General features: G+C 47.5%; 1 protein-coding gene across 1 annotated transcript in view; it reads left to right on the top strand.

Annotated features, from left to right (window-relative positions):
- ALDH9A1 (aldehyde dehydrogenase 9 family member A1) overlaps positions 1–14,757 on the top strand; it is a 29,786-nt gene extending 15,029 nt beyond the window's left edge. Inside the window, exons 5-11 of the mRNA XM_062192665.1 lie at positions 2,877–3,073; positions 3,715–3,855; positions 8,523–8,711; positions 8,961–9,048; positions 11,264–11,405; positions 12,449–12,561; positions 14,034–14,757. Coding sequence (XP_062048649.1) covers positions 2,877–3,073; positions 3,715–3,855; positions 8,523–8,711; positions 8,961–9,048; positions 11,264–11,405; positions 12,449–12,561; positions 14,034–14,128 — 965 coding nt within the window. The 3' untranslated portion in view covers positions 14,129–14,757. The remainder of the gene's footprint in view (positions 1–2,876; positions 3,074–3,714; positions 3,856–8,522; positions 8,712–8,960; positions 9,049–11,263; positions 11,406–12,448; positions 12,562–14,033) is intronic.
- The last annotated feature ends 4,990 nt before the right edge of the window (positions 14,758–19,747 follow it).

Genomic DNA, 19,747 nt, shown 5'->3' with positions numbered 1-19,747 from the left:
CACCCGCTTGGGAGACCAGGAGAAGCACCTGGCTCCTGGCTTTGGATCAGCACGATGCGCTGGCTGCAGCGGCCATTGGCGGGTAAACCAACAGCAAAAAGGAAGACTTTTCTCTCTGTCTCTCTCTCTCACTATCCACTCTGCCTGTCCAAAAAAAAAAAAAAATAATAATTTACTTGAGAGGTAGTGTTACAGAGAGAGAGAGAGAGAGGGAGAAACAGGGAAGAAGATCTTCCATCCGCTGGTTCACTCCCTAAATGGTTGCAATGGCCAGAGCTGGACCAAACCAAAGCCAGGAGACAGGAACCTCCTCCAAGTCTCCCATGTGGGTGCAGGGACCCAAGTAGTTGGGCTATCTTCTACTGTTTTCACAGGCCACAGGCAGAGAGCTGGGTTGGAAGAGGAACAACTGGGACATGAGCTGGTACCCAAATGAGATGCTGGCTCCTCAGGTGCAGGCCCAGCCTACTACGCCACAGCGCCAGCCCCTTCAAGATATTTTTGTACCAAAATAAACTTACTGTTCTTAAAAAATATTTGCTCATTTTTTCTTTAAGATTTTTATTTATTCATTTGAGAGGTAGAGTTACACACACAGAGAAAGAGACAGAGAGAAAGGTCATCCATTCTCTGTTCGCTTCCCAGATGGCCACAACGTCCAGAGTTGGCCCAATCTGAAGCCAGGAACCAGAAGCTTCCTCTAGGTCTCCATGCAGGTGCAGGGCCCAAGCACTTGGGCCATCTTCTACTACTTTCCCAGGCCATAGCAGAGAGCTGGATCAGAAGAGGAGCAACTGGGACATGAACCAACACCCCTATGAGTTGCTGACACCACAGGTGGAGGCTTAGCCTACTGTGCCACAGCACTGGCCCCATATTTACTCATTTTTATTTGGAAGGCAGAACGAGAATGAACAATAGGTATAGATAGATAGATAGATAGATAGATAGATTTTTTTTAATCCGTTGATTCACTCCCTAAATTCCTGCAATAGTCTGGGCAGGGACAGACCAAAGCCAAGAGTCCTGAATTCCAGTGGGTCTCCCACGTCGATGGCAGGGACTCAAATACTTAAGTCATCACTGGTATTCTCCAGGGTGTGCATCAGCAGGAATCTGGATCAGCAGCAGAGCAGGATTCGCTCACAGGCAACGCAGGCGTCCCAAGTGGTGTCTTAGCTGCTGGGCCAGATGCCTGTAAATGCATCTCTCTCTCTCTCTCTTTTAAAGATTTATTTATTTATTATTTTTAAAAAAGATTTATTTATTTATTTGAAAGTCAGAGTTACACATAGAAGGAGAGGCAGAGAGAGAGAGGTCTTCCATCCACTGGTTCACTCCCCTATTGGCCGCAATGGCCGGAGCTATGCCGATCCGAAGCCAGGGGCCAGAAGCTTCTTCTGGGTCTCCCACACTGGTGCAGGGGCCCAAGGACTTGGGCCATTTTCTACTGCTATCCCAGGCCATAGCAGAGAGCTGGATTGGAAGTGGCGCAGCCAGGACATGAACCGGCACCCATATGTGATGCCGGCAGTGCAGGTGGTGGCTTTACCCATTATGCCACAGCGCCAGCCCCTATTTATTTATTATTTGAAAGGCAGAGTTACAGAGAGGCAGAGGTGGGGGTGGGGGGGATCTTCCATCTATTGGTTCACTTCCCAAATGGCTGCATTGGCCAGAGCTGGGCCTATCAGGCGCCAGGAGCTTTTTCTAGGTCTCCCACCCGGGTACAGGAGCCCAGGGACTTGGGGGCCATCTTCTTACTGCTTTCCCAGGCTATAGCAGAGAGCTGGATCGGAAATGGAGCAGCTGGGATTCAAATGGGTGCCAATATGGGATGCTGGTGCTGCAGGCGGCAGCTTTACCCGCTATGTCACACTGCTGGCCACAATGTATCTTTTAATTCCATTTTCCAAAACCTTTTTGAAGTATCCTCTTATCTGTGAAGTATCCTCTTATCTTACCCTCTAGACATGTGAGTGTATGGTATTGTGGTTTGAGGCAAATCATGATTTAGGGTCTGTTTGCTGAGAGAAATGGAGATGGGAAGGCCAGGATACATTTAGTTACTGATAACATTTTTGGTCTAGGATTTGATGGGAGAACAAGAGACAACTGGAATTCTTTTTTTTTTTTAAGGTTTATTTATTTATTTGAAAGCTAGGGTTATACAGAGAGATGGGGAGAGAGAGATGGGGAGAGAGAGAGAGATCTTTCATTTGCTGGTTACTCCCCAAATGGCTGCAATGCCAGGGCTGGGCCAGGGCCAGGCCAGGCTGAAGCCAGGGGCAGGAGCTTGTTCCCAGTGTCTCACATGGGTAGCAGGAGTGCAAGTACTAAGTACTTCTTCCGCTGCTTTTTTCAAGAACATTAGCAGGGAGCTGGATTGGAAGTGGAGCAACTGGGTCTCAAACAAGCACCCATATGGGATGCTGGCATTGCAGGTGTCAATTTTCCCTGTTACATCACAACTCCAGCCCTTGGAGTTGTCCCCCCACCCCCTCCTTCTTTTTTAAGATGTATTTATTTGGAAGGCAGAGTTACAGAGAGTCAGAGGCAGAGAAAAAGAAAGGTCTTCCATCTAGTGGTTCACTCCCGAGATGGCTGCAATGGGGTGGAGCCAAAGTCCCAAGCCAGGAGTTTCCCATGTGGGTGTAGGAGCCCAAGTACTTGAGCCATCTTCCTTTGCTTTCCCAGGGAGCTGGATTGAAAGTGGAGCAGCTGTCACCCATATGGGATGCAGGTGCCACAGGCAGAGGCTTAACCTACTGGGCCAGCGCCAGCCCCTGAATTGTTCTTGAATCATCCTCTTTTCCTGTCTTCCAAGGGTCACCAATCTTAAAGTCTTTCCATGTTTGTGTTTTGGGTTTGTGCAGGTAACGCCATGATCTTTAAACCGTCTCCCTTCACCCCTGTGTCTGCACTGCTTCTGGCTGAAATCTATACCGCAGCAGGTGTGCCTCCAGGGCTCTTCAATGTGGTGCAAGGTGGGGCCACGACAGGCCAGCTTCTGTGTCAGCACCAGGACGTGGCCAAAGTGTCCTTCACTGGCAGTGTGCCCACTGGCTCGAAGGTGAGGAGGGAGCCGGTGTCAGTTAACACCGACGGCAGCCGAGAGGGCCGAGTCAGCCCCACCCAGAATTATCTTGGAAGCTTCTCTTCTGATTTTGCCTCGCTTGTGTTGGGAATGGGGCAGCTAAGACCTGAAGCTTCCTGCAAGAGTGGGCAGTGGGTAGGGAGCCCTCAGTGGGTGGTGTGTAGGCTGAGATGGGGAGGAAGCCCTCGTCTCCTCAGTGAGGAGTTGATGTGTTGGAGTGGGCTGGGGCCTGGGCTGCTGCTTGTACTCTTGGGTGTCTTAACTTCCTAAGGAAGGGTTCTCGAATTTATTAAAGATTCAACCTTTTAACCTTAGCTTGTACTCGGAGCTCTGTCAGCCTCAAGCGCCGTAACAGTGTCACAAAAAAGTTTCTAGGGATGCTAGTCCTGTGACTTGACACTGACTTTTAAATGAATGCCCTCTTTGGAAGGTCAAGTGCGGGTCTGCAGGGTCTCTGCAGTCTTCCGGACAGGAATCTTAAGTAGACCACGGGCAAAGTGTGGGTGAGAATGACATCTCCGGGTCCAGGTGGCCTTATAGGTTCAGGGTCTGGTTGACCTGGCATGCAGTCTGGTTTGTGTTCACTTCATCTGAATGCTGTGTTTTTGTTCTGGAAGATCATGGAGATGTCAGCTAAAGGAATCAAACCCGTGACCTTGGAACTTGGAGGCAAATCTCCACTTATCATCTTCTCAGACTGTGATATGAAGAATGCCGTGAACGGGGCCCTGATGGCCAACTTCCTCACGCAAGGCGAGGTTTGTACCTGTCCCTGGGAAAGCTTCCAGAGGAGGCCCCACCCGAAAGCTAACAGCACGCAGCACAGCTTTGTGTTTTGAAACACTTTCAGACTTACAGGAAACTTGCACGGATAGTACAAAGGATTCTCGTGTGTTCTTGAGCCAGATTCTTTAAGTACTTTTTAAAGATTTATTTATTTGAAAGGCAGAGTGACAGAGAGAAATCTTCGTCCACGGGTTCACTCCCCATATGGCTGCAACAGCCAGGGCTGGGCCATGCCGAAACCAGGAGCCAGGAACTCCCTCTGGGTTTCCCATGTGGGTGGCAGGAGCCCAAGCACTTGGCCCTCTTCTGCTGCTTTCCCAGGCTCATTAACAGGGAGCTGAATAGGAAGCAGAGAAACCAAGACTTGAACCAGCACTCCAATCTAGGGTGCAGGTCTTGCAGAAAGTGACTTAACCTACTTTACGTAGCACAGTGCTGGCCCCTGCCCTTTTTTCCCATTCAAATTAAAACAATTGTACATATTCATGAGGGTACAGTGTGATAATGTGATGTATGTATGCATGTATAATGATCAAATCAGGTGATTAGCATTTGTTTTTTCATCTCCTTTAATTGGGAATTCTCCAATTCTTTCAAGAACTTGATATTTTTGAAGAGTACAGGCCATTTATTTTGTGGACTGTCCCTCTTGCGTTGTCTGGTGTTTCCTGTTAATTGGAGTCTTAGTTGCATGTTTTAGCAGATGTGATGTGTTAGCTCAGCGGTGATTCAGTATTGTTCCCTTTCTGATCACTATAGAGCTTCTGTTTTTTTTTTTTTTTTTTTTTCTTTGTGGCTAATAAGTATCTTAGAAGAGATGTTTTGAAACTGTCCTGTTTGTCATCAAATTTCCACCCTTTTATCACCCACTGATGATTCTTGCTGAAAAGTTTTATTGTGGTAGTTGCCAAATGGTGATTTTTCCAATTTTGCCATTCCTTTCAGATCTATTAGTTTACCTTCCACTGTTGGAAAAAACTCTTCCTTTTTCTCTCTTTTTTGTTTGCTTATTTATATCAGTGTGGACCCATGGATTGTAACTTCACTGTATGAGTTATAACCCAATGCTATTATTATTTATTTTGATGCTCAGATAATTGCAGGGTTGACCTTGTGTGCCTCGTGGGATGTCCTCATTGTTGAGTACTTCTCTCTCTCTCTCTTTTTAAGATTTATTTTATTTATTTGAAAGAGTTACAGAGAGAGAGGTAGAGAGAGAGAGAGAGAGAGAGGTCCTCCATCTGCTGGTTCACTCCCTAGATGGCCACAATGGCCAGAGCTATGCCAATCCGAAGCCAGGAGCCAGGAGTTTCTTCCGGGTCTCCCACGCAGATGCAGGGGCCCAAGGACTTGGGCCATATTCTACTGCTATCCCAGGCCATAGCAGAGAGCTGGATCAGAAGAGGAACAGCCAAGACTAGAACTGGCGCCCACATGGGATGCTAGCACTTCAGGCCAGGGCATTAACCCGCTGTGGCACAGCGCCAGCCCCTCTCTCTCTCTCTCTTTTTTTTTTTTAGATTTATTTATTTATTTTAAAGAGTTACACAGAGAGAGAAGGAGAGGCAGAGAAAGAGACATCTTCCATCTGCTGGTTCACTCCTCAACTGGCTGCAATGGCTGGAGATATGCTGATCTGAAGCCAGGAGCCAGGAGCCTCCTCCAGGTTTCCCATGCGGGTGCAGAGACCCAAGGACCCGGGCCATCCTCCACTGCTTTCCCAGGCCAGATCAGATAACTGGATCGGAAGTGGAGCAGACAGGACTTGAACCGGCGCCCATATGAGTGCTTTTCCCAGGTCGTTATCAGCGAGCTGGATTGGAAGTGGAGTAGCTGGAACATGGACCAGTGCCCATATGGGATGCTGGTGTTGCAGGCAGCAGCTTTATCCACTGTGGTACCGTGCCAGCCCCCTAAAGATTTATTTTATTTGAAACTGGGCCATGGGGCTGGCACTGCGGTGCAGTGGGTTAAACTGCTGCCTGCAGTGCAGGCATCCCATGTGGGTGCTGGTTTGAGTTCCAGCTGCTCCACTTCCAATCCAGCTTCTTGCTAATGCACCTGGGAAAACAGCAAAAGATGGCCCAAGTCTCTGGGCCCCTGTGCCCACAAGGGAGACCCTGGCTTCTGACTTCGGCCCAGCTCAGCCGCTGCCAATGCGGCCATCTGGAGAGTGAACCAGCAGATGGAAGATTTCTCTCTCTCTGTCTCTCCCTCTCTCTACAACTCTCAACTTTCAAATAAATACATTAATAGAAAAGAAAAGAAATTGGGCCAGGCTGAAGCCAGGAGCTCATAACTCCATCTGCATCTGCCACAGGGGTGGCAGGAACCCAAGTACTTGGGCCATTGTCTGATGCCGCTCAGGTGCATTAGTGGGAAGCAGGTGTGGTCAGGACTTGAACCAGGCACTCCAGCGTGGGATGTGGCTATTCCAAGCAATGGCTCAGCCTGTTGTGCCATAACAACTGCTTCTGGAGTTTTATGTCTTGTTTACATAAAATACATTTCACACTTTTGGTCTATGGTGCTGTGAGACTTGATTTTCTCTGAACATTTGAGAGTTCTTTTATCCAAAATAAACATTACAAATATTTTCTTCCAGTTTTTTTACTGTCTTGGTCTTGTTTAGGGTATTTACCATGCAAAATATTTTTATCTGGGGGCAGGTATTTGGTGCCCCAGTTAAGATACTCCTTAGGATACTCACATCCTATATCATATAGTACCTGGTTTGAGTCTCAACTCTGCTTCTGATTCCAGCTTCCTGCCAGTGTGCACCCAGGGAGGCAGCAGGTGATGGTTTAAGTGCTTGGTTTCTACTACTCATGGAGATCTGGATTGAGTTCTAGGCTCCTGGCTTTGGCCTAGCTGAGCCCAGGCTGTTGCCAGCATTTGGGAAGTGCACAAGGGCATGAAAGAACTTTGTCACTCTCTCTCTGCCTTTCAGATAAAATGAAAAGAAAAAATTACTTAGTCAAAATCTATCAATTTATTCCTTTCACTGCATCTGGATTTTGAGTAATATAAAACCTTTTCCTAAACCTCAGTTATAGAGGAATTACTTGTATCTTCTCCTAGTTGGTGTATTTGTTCATTTCCACATGGCTAACAAGTTGTTCTTGCACTGTTTATTTAGTTGATCTTTGTCCTGGTGGTTTGAGATTTCACCTTTGTCCTAAGCTGGATTTCCATGAGTTACCTGGACCTATTTTGGACTTTGTTTTCTATTCTATTGTTCTTACAGCATTTGATTAGTATGTATGTTCATATTGATGGAAGAGTCAGTGATTATTTGTGATTTTAGAGACAGTCATTGATTGCAGAATTTATGTTCATTTTAGGGCTGGCATTGTGGTGCAGTGGGTTAAGCTTTTGCTTGTGACACCAGCATCCCATATGGATGCCAGTTTGGGTCCCAGCTGCTCTACTTCTGATCGAGCTCTCTGCTGATGTGCCTGGGAAGGCAGCAGAAGATGACCCAAGTACTTGGACTCCTGCTTCCAATGTGGGAAGTCCAGGGAGTTCCAGGCTCCTGGCTTTGGCCTGGCCCACAGTGACAGAGAATGAGAGAAGACAGAGATCTCCCATCCACTGATTCACTCCCCAGATGGCTGCAAAAGCCAAAGCTGAGCCAGGCTGGGGCCAGAAGCCTGGAACTCCGTCTGGGTTTCCCACATTGGCAACAGGGGTCTAACTACTTGGGCTATCTTCTGCTACTTTTCCCAGGGCATTAGCAGGGAGCTGGATCAGAAGTAAAGCAGCCGGGACATGAAGTGGAGTACATATGGGATGCCGGTGTTGCAGGTGGCAGCTTTACAAGCTACACCACAACACTAGTTCCAGGTCTTTTTCTTTCTTTCTTTCTTCCTTTTTTTTTAATATGAATGTTCATTTCCTTGGGAGAATCTAAATAGTGATTATTTGTGATTTTAGAGACAGACTGAAATGCTCAGTTTCTGAAATCAAGTTAAGACTGACGGTCTTGATCTTTTTGTACTGTGAAGTCCCCTCCACTGCTAACATGCACAGCTGGCACGAGGGACTGGAAGAAGTCCTGGGCCACAGGGTGCAGTACTGGCCTCGAGAAAATTAAAATAATGAACTTTCATCTTCTTGTACAGGTTGTGCTTGTGATATAGTGTGTCTAGTTACATGTCTGATTCTTCCTGTTCAGTATGGGGTCGGTTTTTAGCAATGGAAATATGTGTTTAAAAAGGTGTTATTCGGGGGCTGGCGCTGTGGTGTAGTGGGTAAAGCCACCGCCTGCAGCACTGGCATCCCTTATGGGCACCAGTTCAAGTTCCGGTTGCTCTACTTCTGATCCAGCTCCTTGCTAGTGTGCCTGGGAAAACATTGGAGGAAGGCCCAAGTCTTTGGGGCCCTGCATCCACTTGGGAGACCTGGAAGAAGCTCTTGGCTCCTGGCTTCGGATCAGCCCAGCTCCAGCCATTGTGACCTTTTGGGGATGAATGAGCAGATAGAAGATTTCTGTATCTCTCCCTCTGTCTCTGTGACTGCCTTTCAAATAAACAAATAAATCTTAAAACAATGTGCTGTTCCTAAGTTTAAAGGTACTGGATTATTTTCCTTTTTTCTCTTTATTTACATATAAATTGGTGTTGTGTCTGTCCTTTAGGTTTGCTGTAATGGCACAAGAGTATTTGTACAAAAGGAAATTCTTGACAAATTTATTGAAGAAGTGGTGAAAAAGACCCAGAAGATAAAAATCGGCGACCCCCTTCTGGAAGATACGCGGATGGGGCCTCTCATCAACCGACCACACCTGGAGCGAGTCCTTGGGTTCATTAAAGTGGCAAAGGAGCAGGTGAGAAGTGGAGGTGGGGCGGGGCGCTGCAGAGAGGGTCACATTTTCCTAAATTACCCGCTGTGTGCCCTTTCCACATATGACTGTCCATCTGGCTACCAGAGTCCTGAACACGGTTCTGCTTCCAGCTTCCAGTAGGGCAAATACATTTGTGCAGGATACACTGAGTGGTAGGATACACTGAGTGGTTCAGGAATGTGCGTTGTGTTGTCTGATACAAAACATGCCCTTTTTTTTTTTTTTTGGCAGGGTGCTAAAGTGCTATGTGGTGGAGATCTGTATGTACCTGAAGACCCCAAATTAAAGGATGGCTATTACATAAGACCTTGTGTATTAAGTATGTCTCCTTGTTTGTTTTTAATTTGTTGGATTAAATATTGAATAGTTGGAAATTAATATTTATAAAATAGTGTAAGAGTACTTCAGAAACTTCATGGAGAATGGAATAAAAGATGTTTGTTTTGGGGCAAAAAATTTGGAAACCCAAGTATTGTTTTTCTGCAATCTACATTTTCCATGAATTTTCTGAAGACCTTGTATATATGGATAAATTACGCGTTGCAAACGCTGTGTCCCACTGTGCAGGCTTAAGGAGTGCAGGTCCTCACTGTCTTTGACGGCTTCTGTATCCTCTCCTGGAAGACAACCATGCACATTAATGTATCTGGGACAGTACCTGTTCCACATGCAAAGGACTCAGAAAAAAAAATAATTAAAGATCATGTTTGGTGAAAAATTAAATAATGGCTGTAATTCCTTGAAAAAATGGAGAATTTTTTTTTCTTTATTTTTTTAATTTGCAAGGTAGACAGTGACAGAGATCTTTGATCTGTTGGCCCACTCCCCACTGCCTGCCTCAAACAGAGCTAGGCCAAGCCAAAGCGAGGAGAGGGGAGTGCCGTCTGGCAGACCCATGTGGGGGCAGTGGCCCAAGGACTTGAGTCATTAGTTGATGCCTCTTGGGGTGTGTGCATTAGCAGGAAGCTGGATTAGAAGTGGAGGAGCTAGAACTCAAACCAGGCTCTCCAATAAGGGGTGTGATGTCCAAGCAGCATCTATAATTGCTATGCCACACACCTTAAGGTATTTTTCATTTGATCTGTATAGATCATCAAGATAACAAACCAGTTTGGAAGATAATATGTTGATTTTTTTTTTTAAATGATGTGACTTAGTAATTTTTAGCACCTCTCTTCAATTTTTTTATAGAGATTTTAAAAAAATTTACTTATTTATTTGAAAGGCAGAGTTAAAGAGAGGCAGAGGCAGAGAGGGAGAGGTCTTCCATCCACTGGTTCACTCTCCAGATGGCCGCAACGGCCAAAGCTGTGCTGATCCAAAGCCAGGAGTTTCTTCCAGGTCTCCCATGTGGGTGCAGAGGCCCAAGGACTTGGCCCATCTTCTACTGCTTTCCCAGGCCATAGCAGAGAGCTGGATTGGGAATAGAGTTGGGACTTGAACTGGCACCCATATGGGATGCTGGCACTGCAGGTGGTAGCTTTATCTGTGACGGCACAGCACCAGCCCCTAATTTATTTTATTTATTTGAAAGGCAGAAATACAGAGAGAGAGAGAGAGAGAGATCGAGATCTTCCATCTGCTGGTTCATTCCCCAAATGGCTACAATGGCTAGGGCTGGGCCAGGCTGAAGCCGGAGCCGGGAGTTTCTTTTAGGTCTCTCATGTGGTACAGGGGCCCAAGGACTTGGGCCATCCTCCACTGCTTTCCCAGGCCAAAGCAGAGAGCTGGATTGGAAGAGGAGCAGCTGGGACTGGAACCAGCCTCCATATGGGATGCTGGCACTGCAGGCCAGGGCTTTAACCCAGTGTGCCACAGCACTGGCTCCCCTTGCTCAAAATGTAAAGCTGTGAACCCAACACCCATAGAGTAGATTATCCTGTTTATATTAGATAAATCTTAATCTATTGCGTGAGTTCCTTATGATGAGTTAAAATGAGTAGATGTGGAGTTACAGAAAGGCTATGATTCTTTAATACACATTAATAGCATTGTGTAATGGATGTTCTAATTGATATGGCACTGGTGGTATCCTGAATTTTTTTTTTAACTATGCATTTCATCATTTACTGTGCGCTAGAAGATGTTTTCAAATGTTAGGGCTTGGGCAGCACCGTGGCTCATTAGGATAATCCTCTGCCTGCGGTGTCGGCGCCCTGGGTTCTAGTCCCGGTTGGGGTGCCGGTTCTGTCCCTGTTGCTCCTCTTCCAGTCCAGCTCTCTGCTGTGGCCCGGGAGTGCAGTGGAGGATGGCCCAAGTGCTTGGGCCCTGCACCCGCATGGGAGACCAGGAGGAAGCACCTGGTTCCTGGCTTCAGATCGGCATAGCACGCTAGCCGTAGCAGCCATTTGGGGGGTGAACCAACGGAAGGAAAACCTTTCTCTCTGTCTCTCTCTCTCTCTCACTGTCTAACTCTGCCTGCCAAAAAAAAAATATATATATATATATATATATATGTATATATATATATAATAACAAATGTTAGGGCTAACCAGGCCTTCGCTGACATTTGGTTTTATTATGAATGTTTGCAGCAAATTGCAGGGATGACATGACCTGTGTGAAAGAAGAGATCTTTGGACCAGTCATGTCCATTTTATCCTTTGACACTGAAGCCGAGGTTGTGGAACGAGCCAACAGTACCACTTTCGGACTAGCGGCTGGCGTCTTTACCAGGTACACGGAGAGGGACCCCTGCAGCAGCTTCGAAGGCTGTGGGTCTGCTTGGCTGTGGGTTGATCTTATTCCCACGTGGGCGTTTTCCCTCACCGGAGCCATCGGCATTTTCTGTGTGCTCAGGTTAAGTCAGGAGATGACAGTGATCCTCAAACTGAGCTGTGGCCTTTGTCGATGAAAATCCTGTCCATTTCTATTCACTGAGTAAACGTTGAAGGCTCTGATCTGTGTAGAGCATTTGGTTAAGTGTCTGTTGAAAATGTGTGGGTATGCATGGATTTCATGATTTTCCGTACCAAAACAAGCTGTTGTTGTAATTTCATTTTTCATGAACTTTTTTTTGAGAAATTTATTTATTTATTTATTTGAAAAACAGAGAGAAAGAGAGAGAGAGAGATCTTCCATCTGCTGATTTACTCCCCAAATAGCTGCAATAGCCAGGGCTGGGTCAGGCTGAAGTCAGGAGCCAGGAGCTGCTTCTGCATCTCCCATCTGGGTGACAGGGGCCCCAGCACCTGGGCAGAGCAGCCTGGATTGGAACCAGAACCCATGTGGGATGCCGGCATTGCAGGTGGCAGCTGAACCTGCTACACTACAATGCTGCCCAGCTTCACGAACTTTTTAGCGTGCTCTGTATTTGTTCTCTTAGAAAACTTTCCAGCCCAAGGTCATGAAGGCCTGTTTCCAGGTATTCTGACATTTTGGGTCTGTGACCCATTTGAGTTCATTTTGTGTTGGTATAACAAACGGCCCCACCCTTTGGCGTGTTCATCCCCAGTTTTCCCAGGACCATCTGTGGAAGACTGTCTTCACCAAACCACCTTGGCGTCCCTGTTCGCACTTGCTTTGTAGATAGATGCCTTTGGGTGAAACAACACCCAAATCTGTGTCTCTTGCCTGGATGATGAAGCATGGTAAACCATTTTGAAGAAACAAGAAGTTGGCAAGAGTTGGGACCCTCAGAACTGGCAGTCTGACTTTTCCTTTAGTGAAAAACAGTAACTTAGGACAGTGCAAGTGACCCCCACATCTCGTCTCTGTAGGGACATCCAGCGGGCGCACCGCGTGGTGGCTGAGCTGCAGGCTGGCATGTGCTTCATTAACAACTACAACGTCAGCCCAGTGGAGCTGCCCTTCGGCGGGTACAAGAAGTCAGGTGAGCAGCTGGGAAGCGTGGGCGCCAGCAGGTTTCTAGGCACGCTGTCGGGACCCAACCCCACACACCAGCGTCCCCCGGACCTGGCTGCAGATCCGCATCACCTGGGGAAATACACGGATTCCTGGGCCTCCCCGGGCCCCCTGCATCTGCCTCTGTGGATACCTCCAGGGGGTATCAGGGCAGTGGCCTGTACCAGCCACTGTGGCAGTTTTAGATTCTGTTTAGCTAAAGTGTCTTTCAGGTAATACCCCAGAAAGTTTATCTGGTTTTCTCCGTGAATCCAAATGGATAAAAAAATCTGTTAACGTTTAACATTTAACATTAGTGACCTGTGGAGGTATTCACCCTAAGCCACTGCTCACCCATTTCCATTATTCAGGACTCAGTCTGACACGTGTCACCCAGCACTGCACATGCGTGAGTCTGGTAGATCAGGGCTTTGGACTACTGTAGCCCTTGTTCTGAGGCCCTCTCTTTGGGGTTTGCCCCGTGCTTTCCTTCATGTAGACCGGCAGTGGCCTTGGACTGCGTAGCGGCACTGGTCGAAGAGTCTGAGCCCCCGATACTTACGGCTGTCACAGTGCTGGTGGGTCAGGAAACCCTGGGGTATCCTGAGGCACTGGGCGTTCCTTTGGCTGGACTTTAGCCTCATCCTGGCATTCCCTAGTCATACTCCCCGAGTCATCTTAGCCCTTATGGGGTACTCAGAGGAGCTGTACATGCACACAAGTGCAAGTGGGGCAAAGCACCATTAATGCACAGCCCTGGTGCAGGGGACAGTAAGTTTGGAACTGCAGCCCAGGCCTCAGTGGGGCCGCCTAGGCCAGCTTTTCCTTTCCTCTGGATCAGACATGCCCACGTGGCATGAGAAAGAGATGAAGACGGGCAGGTCTGTGGAGCAGCCCCTGGCCTAGCATACCCAGCTAGCTGTGTGTATGTCACTTCTAAATGCTGCCCCTGAGAAATGTGCATTCTGGGGGACCCGAGCCTTGCCTGTGTGAACTGGGGGCCGAGTGTACAAGAAAGGCCATGCCTGAGGTGCCGTCCCCATCCACTGTGAGTAGTCAGGGGGCCCACAGGAGTGGGCAGGGTCCTGCTTACAGATTCAGTGGAGGAAAGCGTTGATAGACCTGTTGTGGAGAGTTAAGTGTGAAATTAGCACTGAGTTTCAAGGGCGTTAGGTTGATTGAAGTAGAGACTGTTTTAACGCTTGATAAAAACTGGAACATTTTTCAGATTTGAACCTAGAATAGTAGATACCTGAGGTTCAGATTCCTATTGGTAAGCACTGGACCTGGGTGTTTTCCTCTCTCCGTCTCCGGAGACCAGTGCATTGTATTTCCCGTGCCTGGCTCCACAGCTCATGGGCGGGGGTAGGGCTGCACCCCCAGACTGAATGCTGTGTGGGCCGTGGTGACTTCGCCGACCGTGCAGAGGTGGCTCGTGCTCATCCCCTCTCTTCCTTGCAGGCTTTGGCAGAGAGAACGGCCGGGTGACAATCGAGTATTACTCACAGCTCAAGACTGTGTGCGTGGAGATGGGCGACGTGGAGTCTACGTTTTGAAAGCCTGCAATAAAAGCTGCTAACACGACCAGGCTGTGGGATCGAGAGGCTCTGTTCTCTCGTCAGAGGCAGCCTAACTGATGCTATTTTCAGTTCTGAATCTTGGTCACTGAGGATAAGAGAATGGTTTAGTGTTCCTCCTCCTTCCGTCACCTTCCTAAGTGCCTTGTAGACACCAATCAAGAGAGTTGTGATTGTCCTCAAAGCAGATCCCTGTGAAATCTAAGTGTCAGCAGAGAGTGTTCCAGAGAACAGGCGAAGGGATAGACTGTGCTCCCACACGGGCATCTGCGGGCAGTGGTAATTCTCTGGCTGATTATAAGTACCTTGCTCCTGTTAGGTCTTGGTAGAATCAGTACAGTGGATTCCTGCTCACTGACATTTTAAAAGCCCTGTGCCCTTGTCATTGCTTTGAGAGAGCTGCCAGCTGGGATAGGGAGGGGATTAGATCACAGGTGGGACCCTGGGGTGCAGAGATAAGCACCATGCTGCTGCAGGGAGAGCTACCCCCTAACTCTGCTCCTTGAACCGCGCATACCCTCCTAACAAGAGTCGCCTTCTGAGTGTACAAACTGATAGGCTGATGTTGTATAGCGAAATTACAATAAATCACACTGCTAACCCTTCTAGTTCTGTGTTTGAAACTAAACACACCTGAACTGCAGTCGAGGGGACAGGGCTGAAGTAGAAGCAGTGGGTACAAGAAGGTGGCTTCGTTGCTTCAGTGAATTTTCAGGCTGCCTGTTCTTCCCCACCGGGCCCTCAGGAGCCATCGGGTGGTTGTGACTGCTGAGACTGACCCGGCAGGGCCCCGCCCCGCCCCGCCCTTCCCCCAGGGGAGTGGCTCTGCCTGAGTCGTCAGAGGTAAGGGATGGAGGCTGCTGCTGGCCTTGATCTAATTTGGTATTGTTAATTTGGTGGGCAAACAAACAGCATAGTTCCAGAGCATGAGAGCAACTGAGCGAGCCTTTCTTGCTGTTGATTTGCACAGAGGACACAGAGGTGACTGAGCAAGGCCAGCAGTTTTCTCACCCTTCATCTTAGGGGATCCTTCTGCAACTTAAACAGCAAGTGCCGAGAGAAGACGTGTTACCCCCAAGGGAAGACTGCAGAGGGAAGGAGCCCAGCGGTTAAGCATTCGTTACGTTCTTGCTGCCTCATCTCATCTTATTTAACACACCGATCCTAAGGAAGGCATTAGCTCTGGTTTTCAGGGGAAGCAGCTGAGAGGTGGACAAGTCCTGATCCTAACTAAGCAAGTCAGTAAGTTGAGGGGCAGGTGCAAACCAGGTGTGGGCCCCAATCCCTGAGCTTCCTGCTGCCTACCCCTTGCTGGTTCCTAGGCCTGCTGTAACCAACCACCACCAACCGAAGCAGCATAAAACCATTACAGATTTATTATATTACACCTCAGGAAGTTCAAAGTACAGTGCAGATTCATTTGCCGAGACCAAGGAGTTGGCAGCCACGCTACATTCAGAGCTCTGGTGGGGAGTCCTTGCCTTTTCACCTACTGGAGTTGCAGCCCCTGTACCCTTTGGCTATGGCACTGTTTTCGATTTTCTAAGCCCACAGCTTAGTGTCTTCAGACCTCTGCTTCATTGCTTGCTTTCTCTGTCTAGCCAAAACCTCCTTTCTCGTTTTCTTTAAATATTTGTGTTATTTATTTGAAAGGCAGAGTGACAGAAAGGGAGAGACAGTTTTCCATCTTCTGGTTCACTCCATGGCTGTGGCTGGACCAGGCCAAAGCCAGGAGCCTGGAACTCCACCCAGGTCTCCCACAGGAGTTGCAGGGGCCCAGGCACCCAGGCCATCATCCACTGCCTTTAAGCACATTAGCAGGCAGTTGGTCGGAAGCAGAGCAGCCGAGACTCAAACTGGTGTTCTGATATGGGATGGCCAGTGTTCCAAGTGGAGGCTTAGCCTGCTGTGCTACAATGCCAGTCACCAGACCTCCCATTTTGGGAGAATTGTTTGTTTATGAGGGAGAGAGAAGGTGAACCCTTCTCCCATCTGCTGGTTCCTATGCCTGCTGTAATGAAACACCACCAACCTTAACAGGAGTCAGGAGCCAGAGCCAGGTATTGAACCCAGGGACTCAGATATGGGAAGTGGGCATCTTCTAGGCTAACTGCTGCCCCTGACTTCCTTCTATAAGGACACTTATGGTAGAATTCAGGACCCACCTGGATACAATAACTTCTCAGCTCATTAACTTAATTATGCTTGCAAAGTCTGAGTTGCCATATAAGGGAACATTCACAGGTTCTGAGAATTAGGACTCAGATATTTTGAGAGGAGGAATATTATCCAGCCTACCACACCAAGCATGGTACAGAGTGTTCCAGGATGTCATTAGCTATTGTGTATTTAGTTGAACAAATTAATTTGAAAGAAAAAATGTACCCGGTGGTTACTGAAGTATCTGATAAGAGTATGTAATTATCTACAAAATACACTTAGAAAAATACTGATTTAACCAAGAGACCAAGTCTTCTGATTAGGAATAAGTTGTACCATCTAGCTAAACTTTTCTAGGGTCTTTTTTTTTTTTTTTTCCTTCAGTACTACTTTGATTTACTTTTTAAAAATTTATTTATTTGCAAGGTAGGGTGACAGTAAGAGATAAAGGGATACCTTCCATCTGTTCACTCCCCAAATACCCACAACAGCTGGGGCTGGGCCAGGCAGAAGCCAGGAGTCTAGAGCTCCATCTGGGTCTCCCATGTGGGTGGCAAGAACTCAAGTACTTGAGCTATCATCTGCTTCCTCTCTGGCACTTTAGCAGGAAGCTGGATTGGAAGTGGAGACAGGACTCCATCCCAGGAACTGCAATATGGGTCGAGGGTATCCTAAGCAGCAGTTTAACCCACTGCGCACGATGCCTGACCCTTATTGACTTCGGAGAAGTGAGAAGCAGCAGGTACCCTCTCTCTGTTATCTAATCTTACCTCCCAGAAGTCACTACTGTTGACATTTAGGATCATCTGTGTGTATATATAAATATTTTAAGATTTTATTTATTTATTTGAAAGAGTTACACAGAGAGGTCTTCCATCGGCTGGTTCACTCCCCAATTCACCACAATGGCTGGAGCTGCGCTGATCCGAAGCCAGGATCCAGGAGTTTCTTCCAGGTCTCCCACGTGGGTACAGGGGCCCAAGGACCTGGGCCATCTTTTGCTGCTTTCCCAGGCCATAGCAGAGAGCTGGATCAGAAGTAGAACAGCCAGGACTTGAACCAGCACCCATATGGGATGCCGGCACTGCAGGCGGCAGCTTTACCCACTATGCCACAGGGACGGCCCCCCATCTGTGTATCTTTCCTAGGATTTTATTAAAGAGAATAAGTACTAATCCTGGATTCTGATGAGGCCACATTTAAGTGGATCCAACTCATATCTTTACAGGTTTCTGTATGCATTGATAGACATTTTCTTTGAGGGGCTGGTGCTGTGGCATAGCAGGTAAAGCCGCCGCCTGCAGTGCCAGCATTCCATATGGGTGCCAGTTCGAAACCTGGCTGCTGCACTTCCAATCCAGCACTCTGCTATGGCTTGGGAGGGCAGTGGAGGATGGCCCAGGTCCTTGGGCCCCTGCACCCATATGGGAAACCAAGAAGCTGCTCCTGGCTCCTGGCTTCGGATCAGCACAGCTGCAAGCCATTGCGGCCATCTGGGGAGTAAACCAGCAGATGAAAGAATTTCTCTCTTTCTCTCTCTTTCTCACTCTCTGCCTCTGCCACTCTGTAACTCTGCCTTTCAAATAAATAAATAATCTTTAAAAAGAGAAATTTTCTTTGTAATTGAATTAAAGTGAGCAGGAAAATAATGCAATCTCCTCTTGGCTCCACCTTTGCAGTAGCTCACTTGTTGGTGACCTCATTTTTAAAAAAAAGGTCCCTAGGTTGAGCAGGTCTTCACATACAAAATGATAACCTCTGAGTTCGTTATTTCTTCTCTATGAAATATTTCTTGCACCTGAGATCCTGTTGCTCCCTAAAGCAAGAATCTGTTAGCCTGAAAGTTGGCCAAATATTCAATATCCAAGTCATCTACCTAAAATTTTTTTAATGAAGATTTATTTATTTGAAATGTAGTGTGACAGAGAGGGAGAGACAGACACTTTCTACCTGCTGATTCACTCCTCAAGTGGCTGCAACAGCTGGGAGTGGGCTAGCTGAAGTCAGGAGCCTGAACTCCATCCGTATCTCCCATGTAGATGGCAGGAGCCCAAGCATGTGGGCCACCTGTTATTGCTTTCCTAGGTACATTAGTATGGTGGTGCGTGATTTCAGTTTACATACTACTTGGGGAAGACAGAAGAAACAATGAACAATTTTAAACAGTACTAAATGCTTTGAAGTAAATAAAACAGGGCGATGGATAAAAACAAGAGAAGGTGTGTACATGGCTACTTTAGCGTGAAGGAGGTCTCCAACAGGAAGAGAAGCAAGAACAAGCCTGGCAGGGGGTGAGCGGGTGAGTGGACAGTGAGAATGGTGGCGCTGATGGTAAGGAGTTTAGATTTTATTCTAACATCAGTTAAAACCCATAAAGCAAGAACATAATCTGATTTGGAGCATAATCAGAATTGGAGCAGCACCAACACTCAGATGCCAGATGTGGGCCTCATAAGCAGTGACCTAATACACTGTGCCACAACACCAGCACCCTTCTAAAAACTACTATAGAGGAAGCAAGCATTTAGCAAAGCAGTTAAGGTGCCATTTAGAGTCCCATATCAGAGTACCTGGGTTTAATTCCTGGCTCTGGCTCCTGACTCCAGCTTCCTGCTGAGGCAGACCCTGGGAGGCAGCAGTGATGCTCAAGTGATTGAGTTCCTATCACCCACATGGGAGACCTGGATTGAGTTCCTGGCTCCTGGCTTCAGCCTCCGTGCAGCCCCTGCCGTTGTGGGTCTATTGAGAGTGAAGCAGCAGATGGGAGCTGTCTCTCAGCCTCTCAAATGTGGAAGTGGGAGCTCCCTAGTCCTTGCCTGGTTTTAACAATGCCAGAGTCTCCACCCCAGCTTCCCCAGAATGCCTCAGTCTCTGTTGGGCTTTCCTTTGAAACAAGTGAATTCCTTGTTTTTTTCTTATTTACCTAAAGACCAGTCATTGTGTTCCTTAGCATCTGGGGTGGGAGTCAGCCAAGGAATAAAGGAGACAGACTTAGCAGTTAACTGGTGCCATGAAGAACTATCAGAAAATCAGATTATATTATGTTCTTGCTTTATGGGTTTTAACTGATGTTAGAATAAAATCTAAACTCCTTACCATCAGCGCCACCATTCTCACTGTCCACTCACCCGCTCACCCCCTGCCAGGCTTGTTCTTGCTTCTCTTCCTGTTGGAGACCTCCTTCACGCTAAAGTAGCCATGTACACACCTTCTCTTGTTTTTATCCATCGCCCTGTTTTATTTACTTCAAAGCAGTTAGTACTGTTTGAAATTGTTCATTATTTCTTCTGTCTTCCCCAAGTAGAATGTAAACTGAAATCACGCACCACCATGCCACTGAGTCTCTGTTAAGTTACTGAGTGTCTGCACAAGTGAGCAGAAGGCTGGGTTGGAGCCCGGCTACGCATGCAGGCAGGACCCACAGCTTCTGCCTGATGG

This window comes from Lepus europaeus, chromosome 5 (genome assembly GCF_033115175.1).
Source record: "Lepus europaeus isolate LE1 chromosome 5, mLepTim1.pri, whole genome shotgun sequence".
NCBI lineage: Eukaryota > Metazoa > Chordata > Mammalia > Lagomorpha > Leporidae > Lepus > Lepus europaeus.
This window is presented reverse-complemented; position numbering and strand designations above follow the sequence as displayed.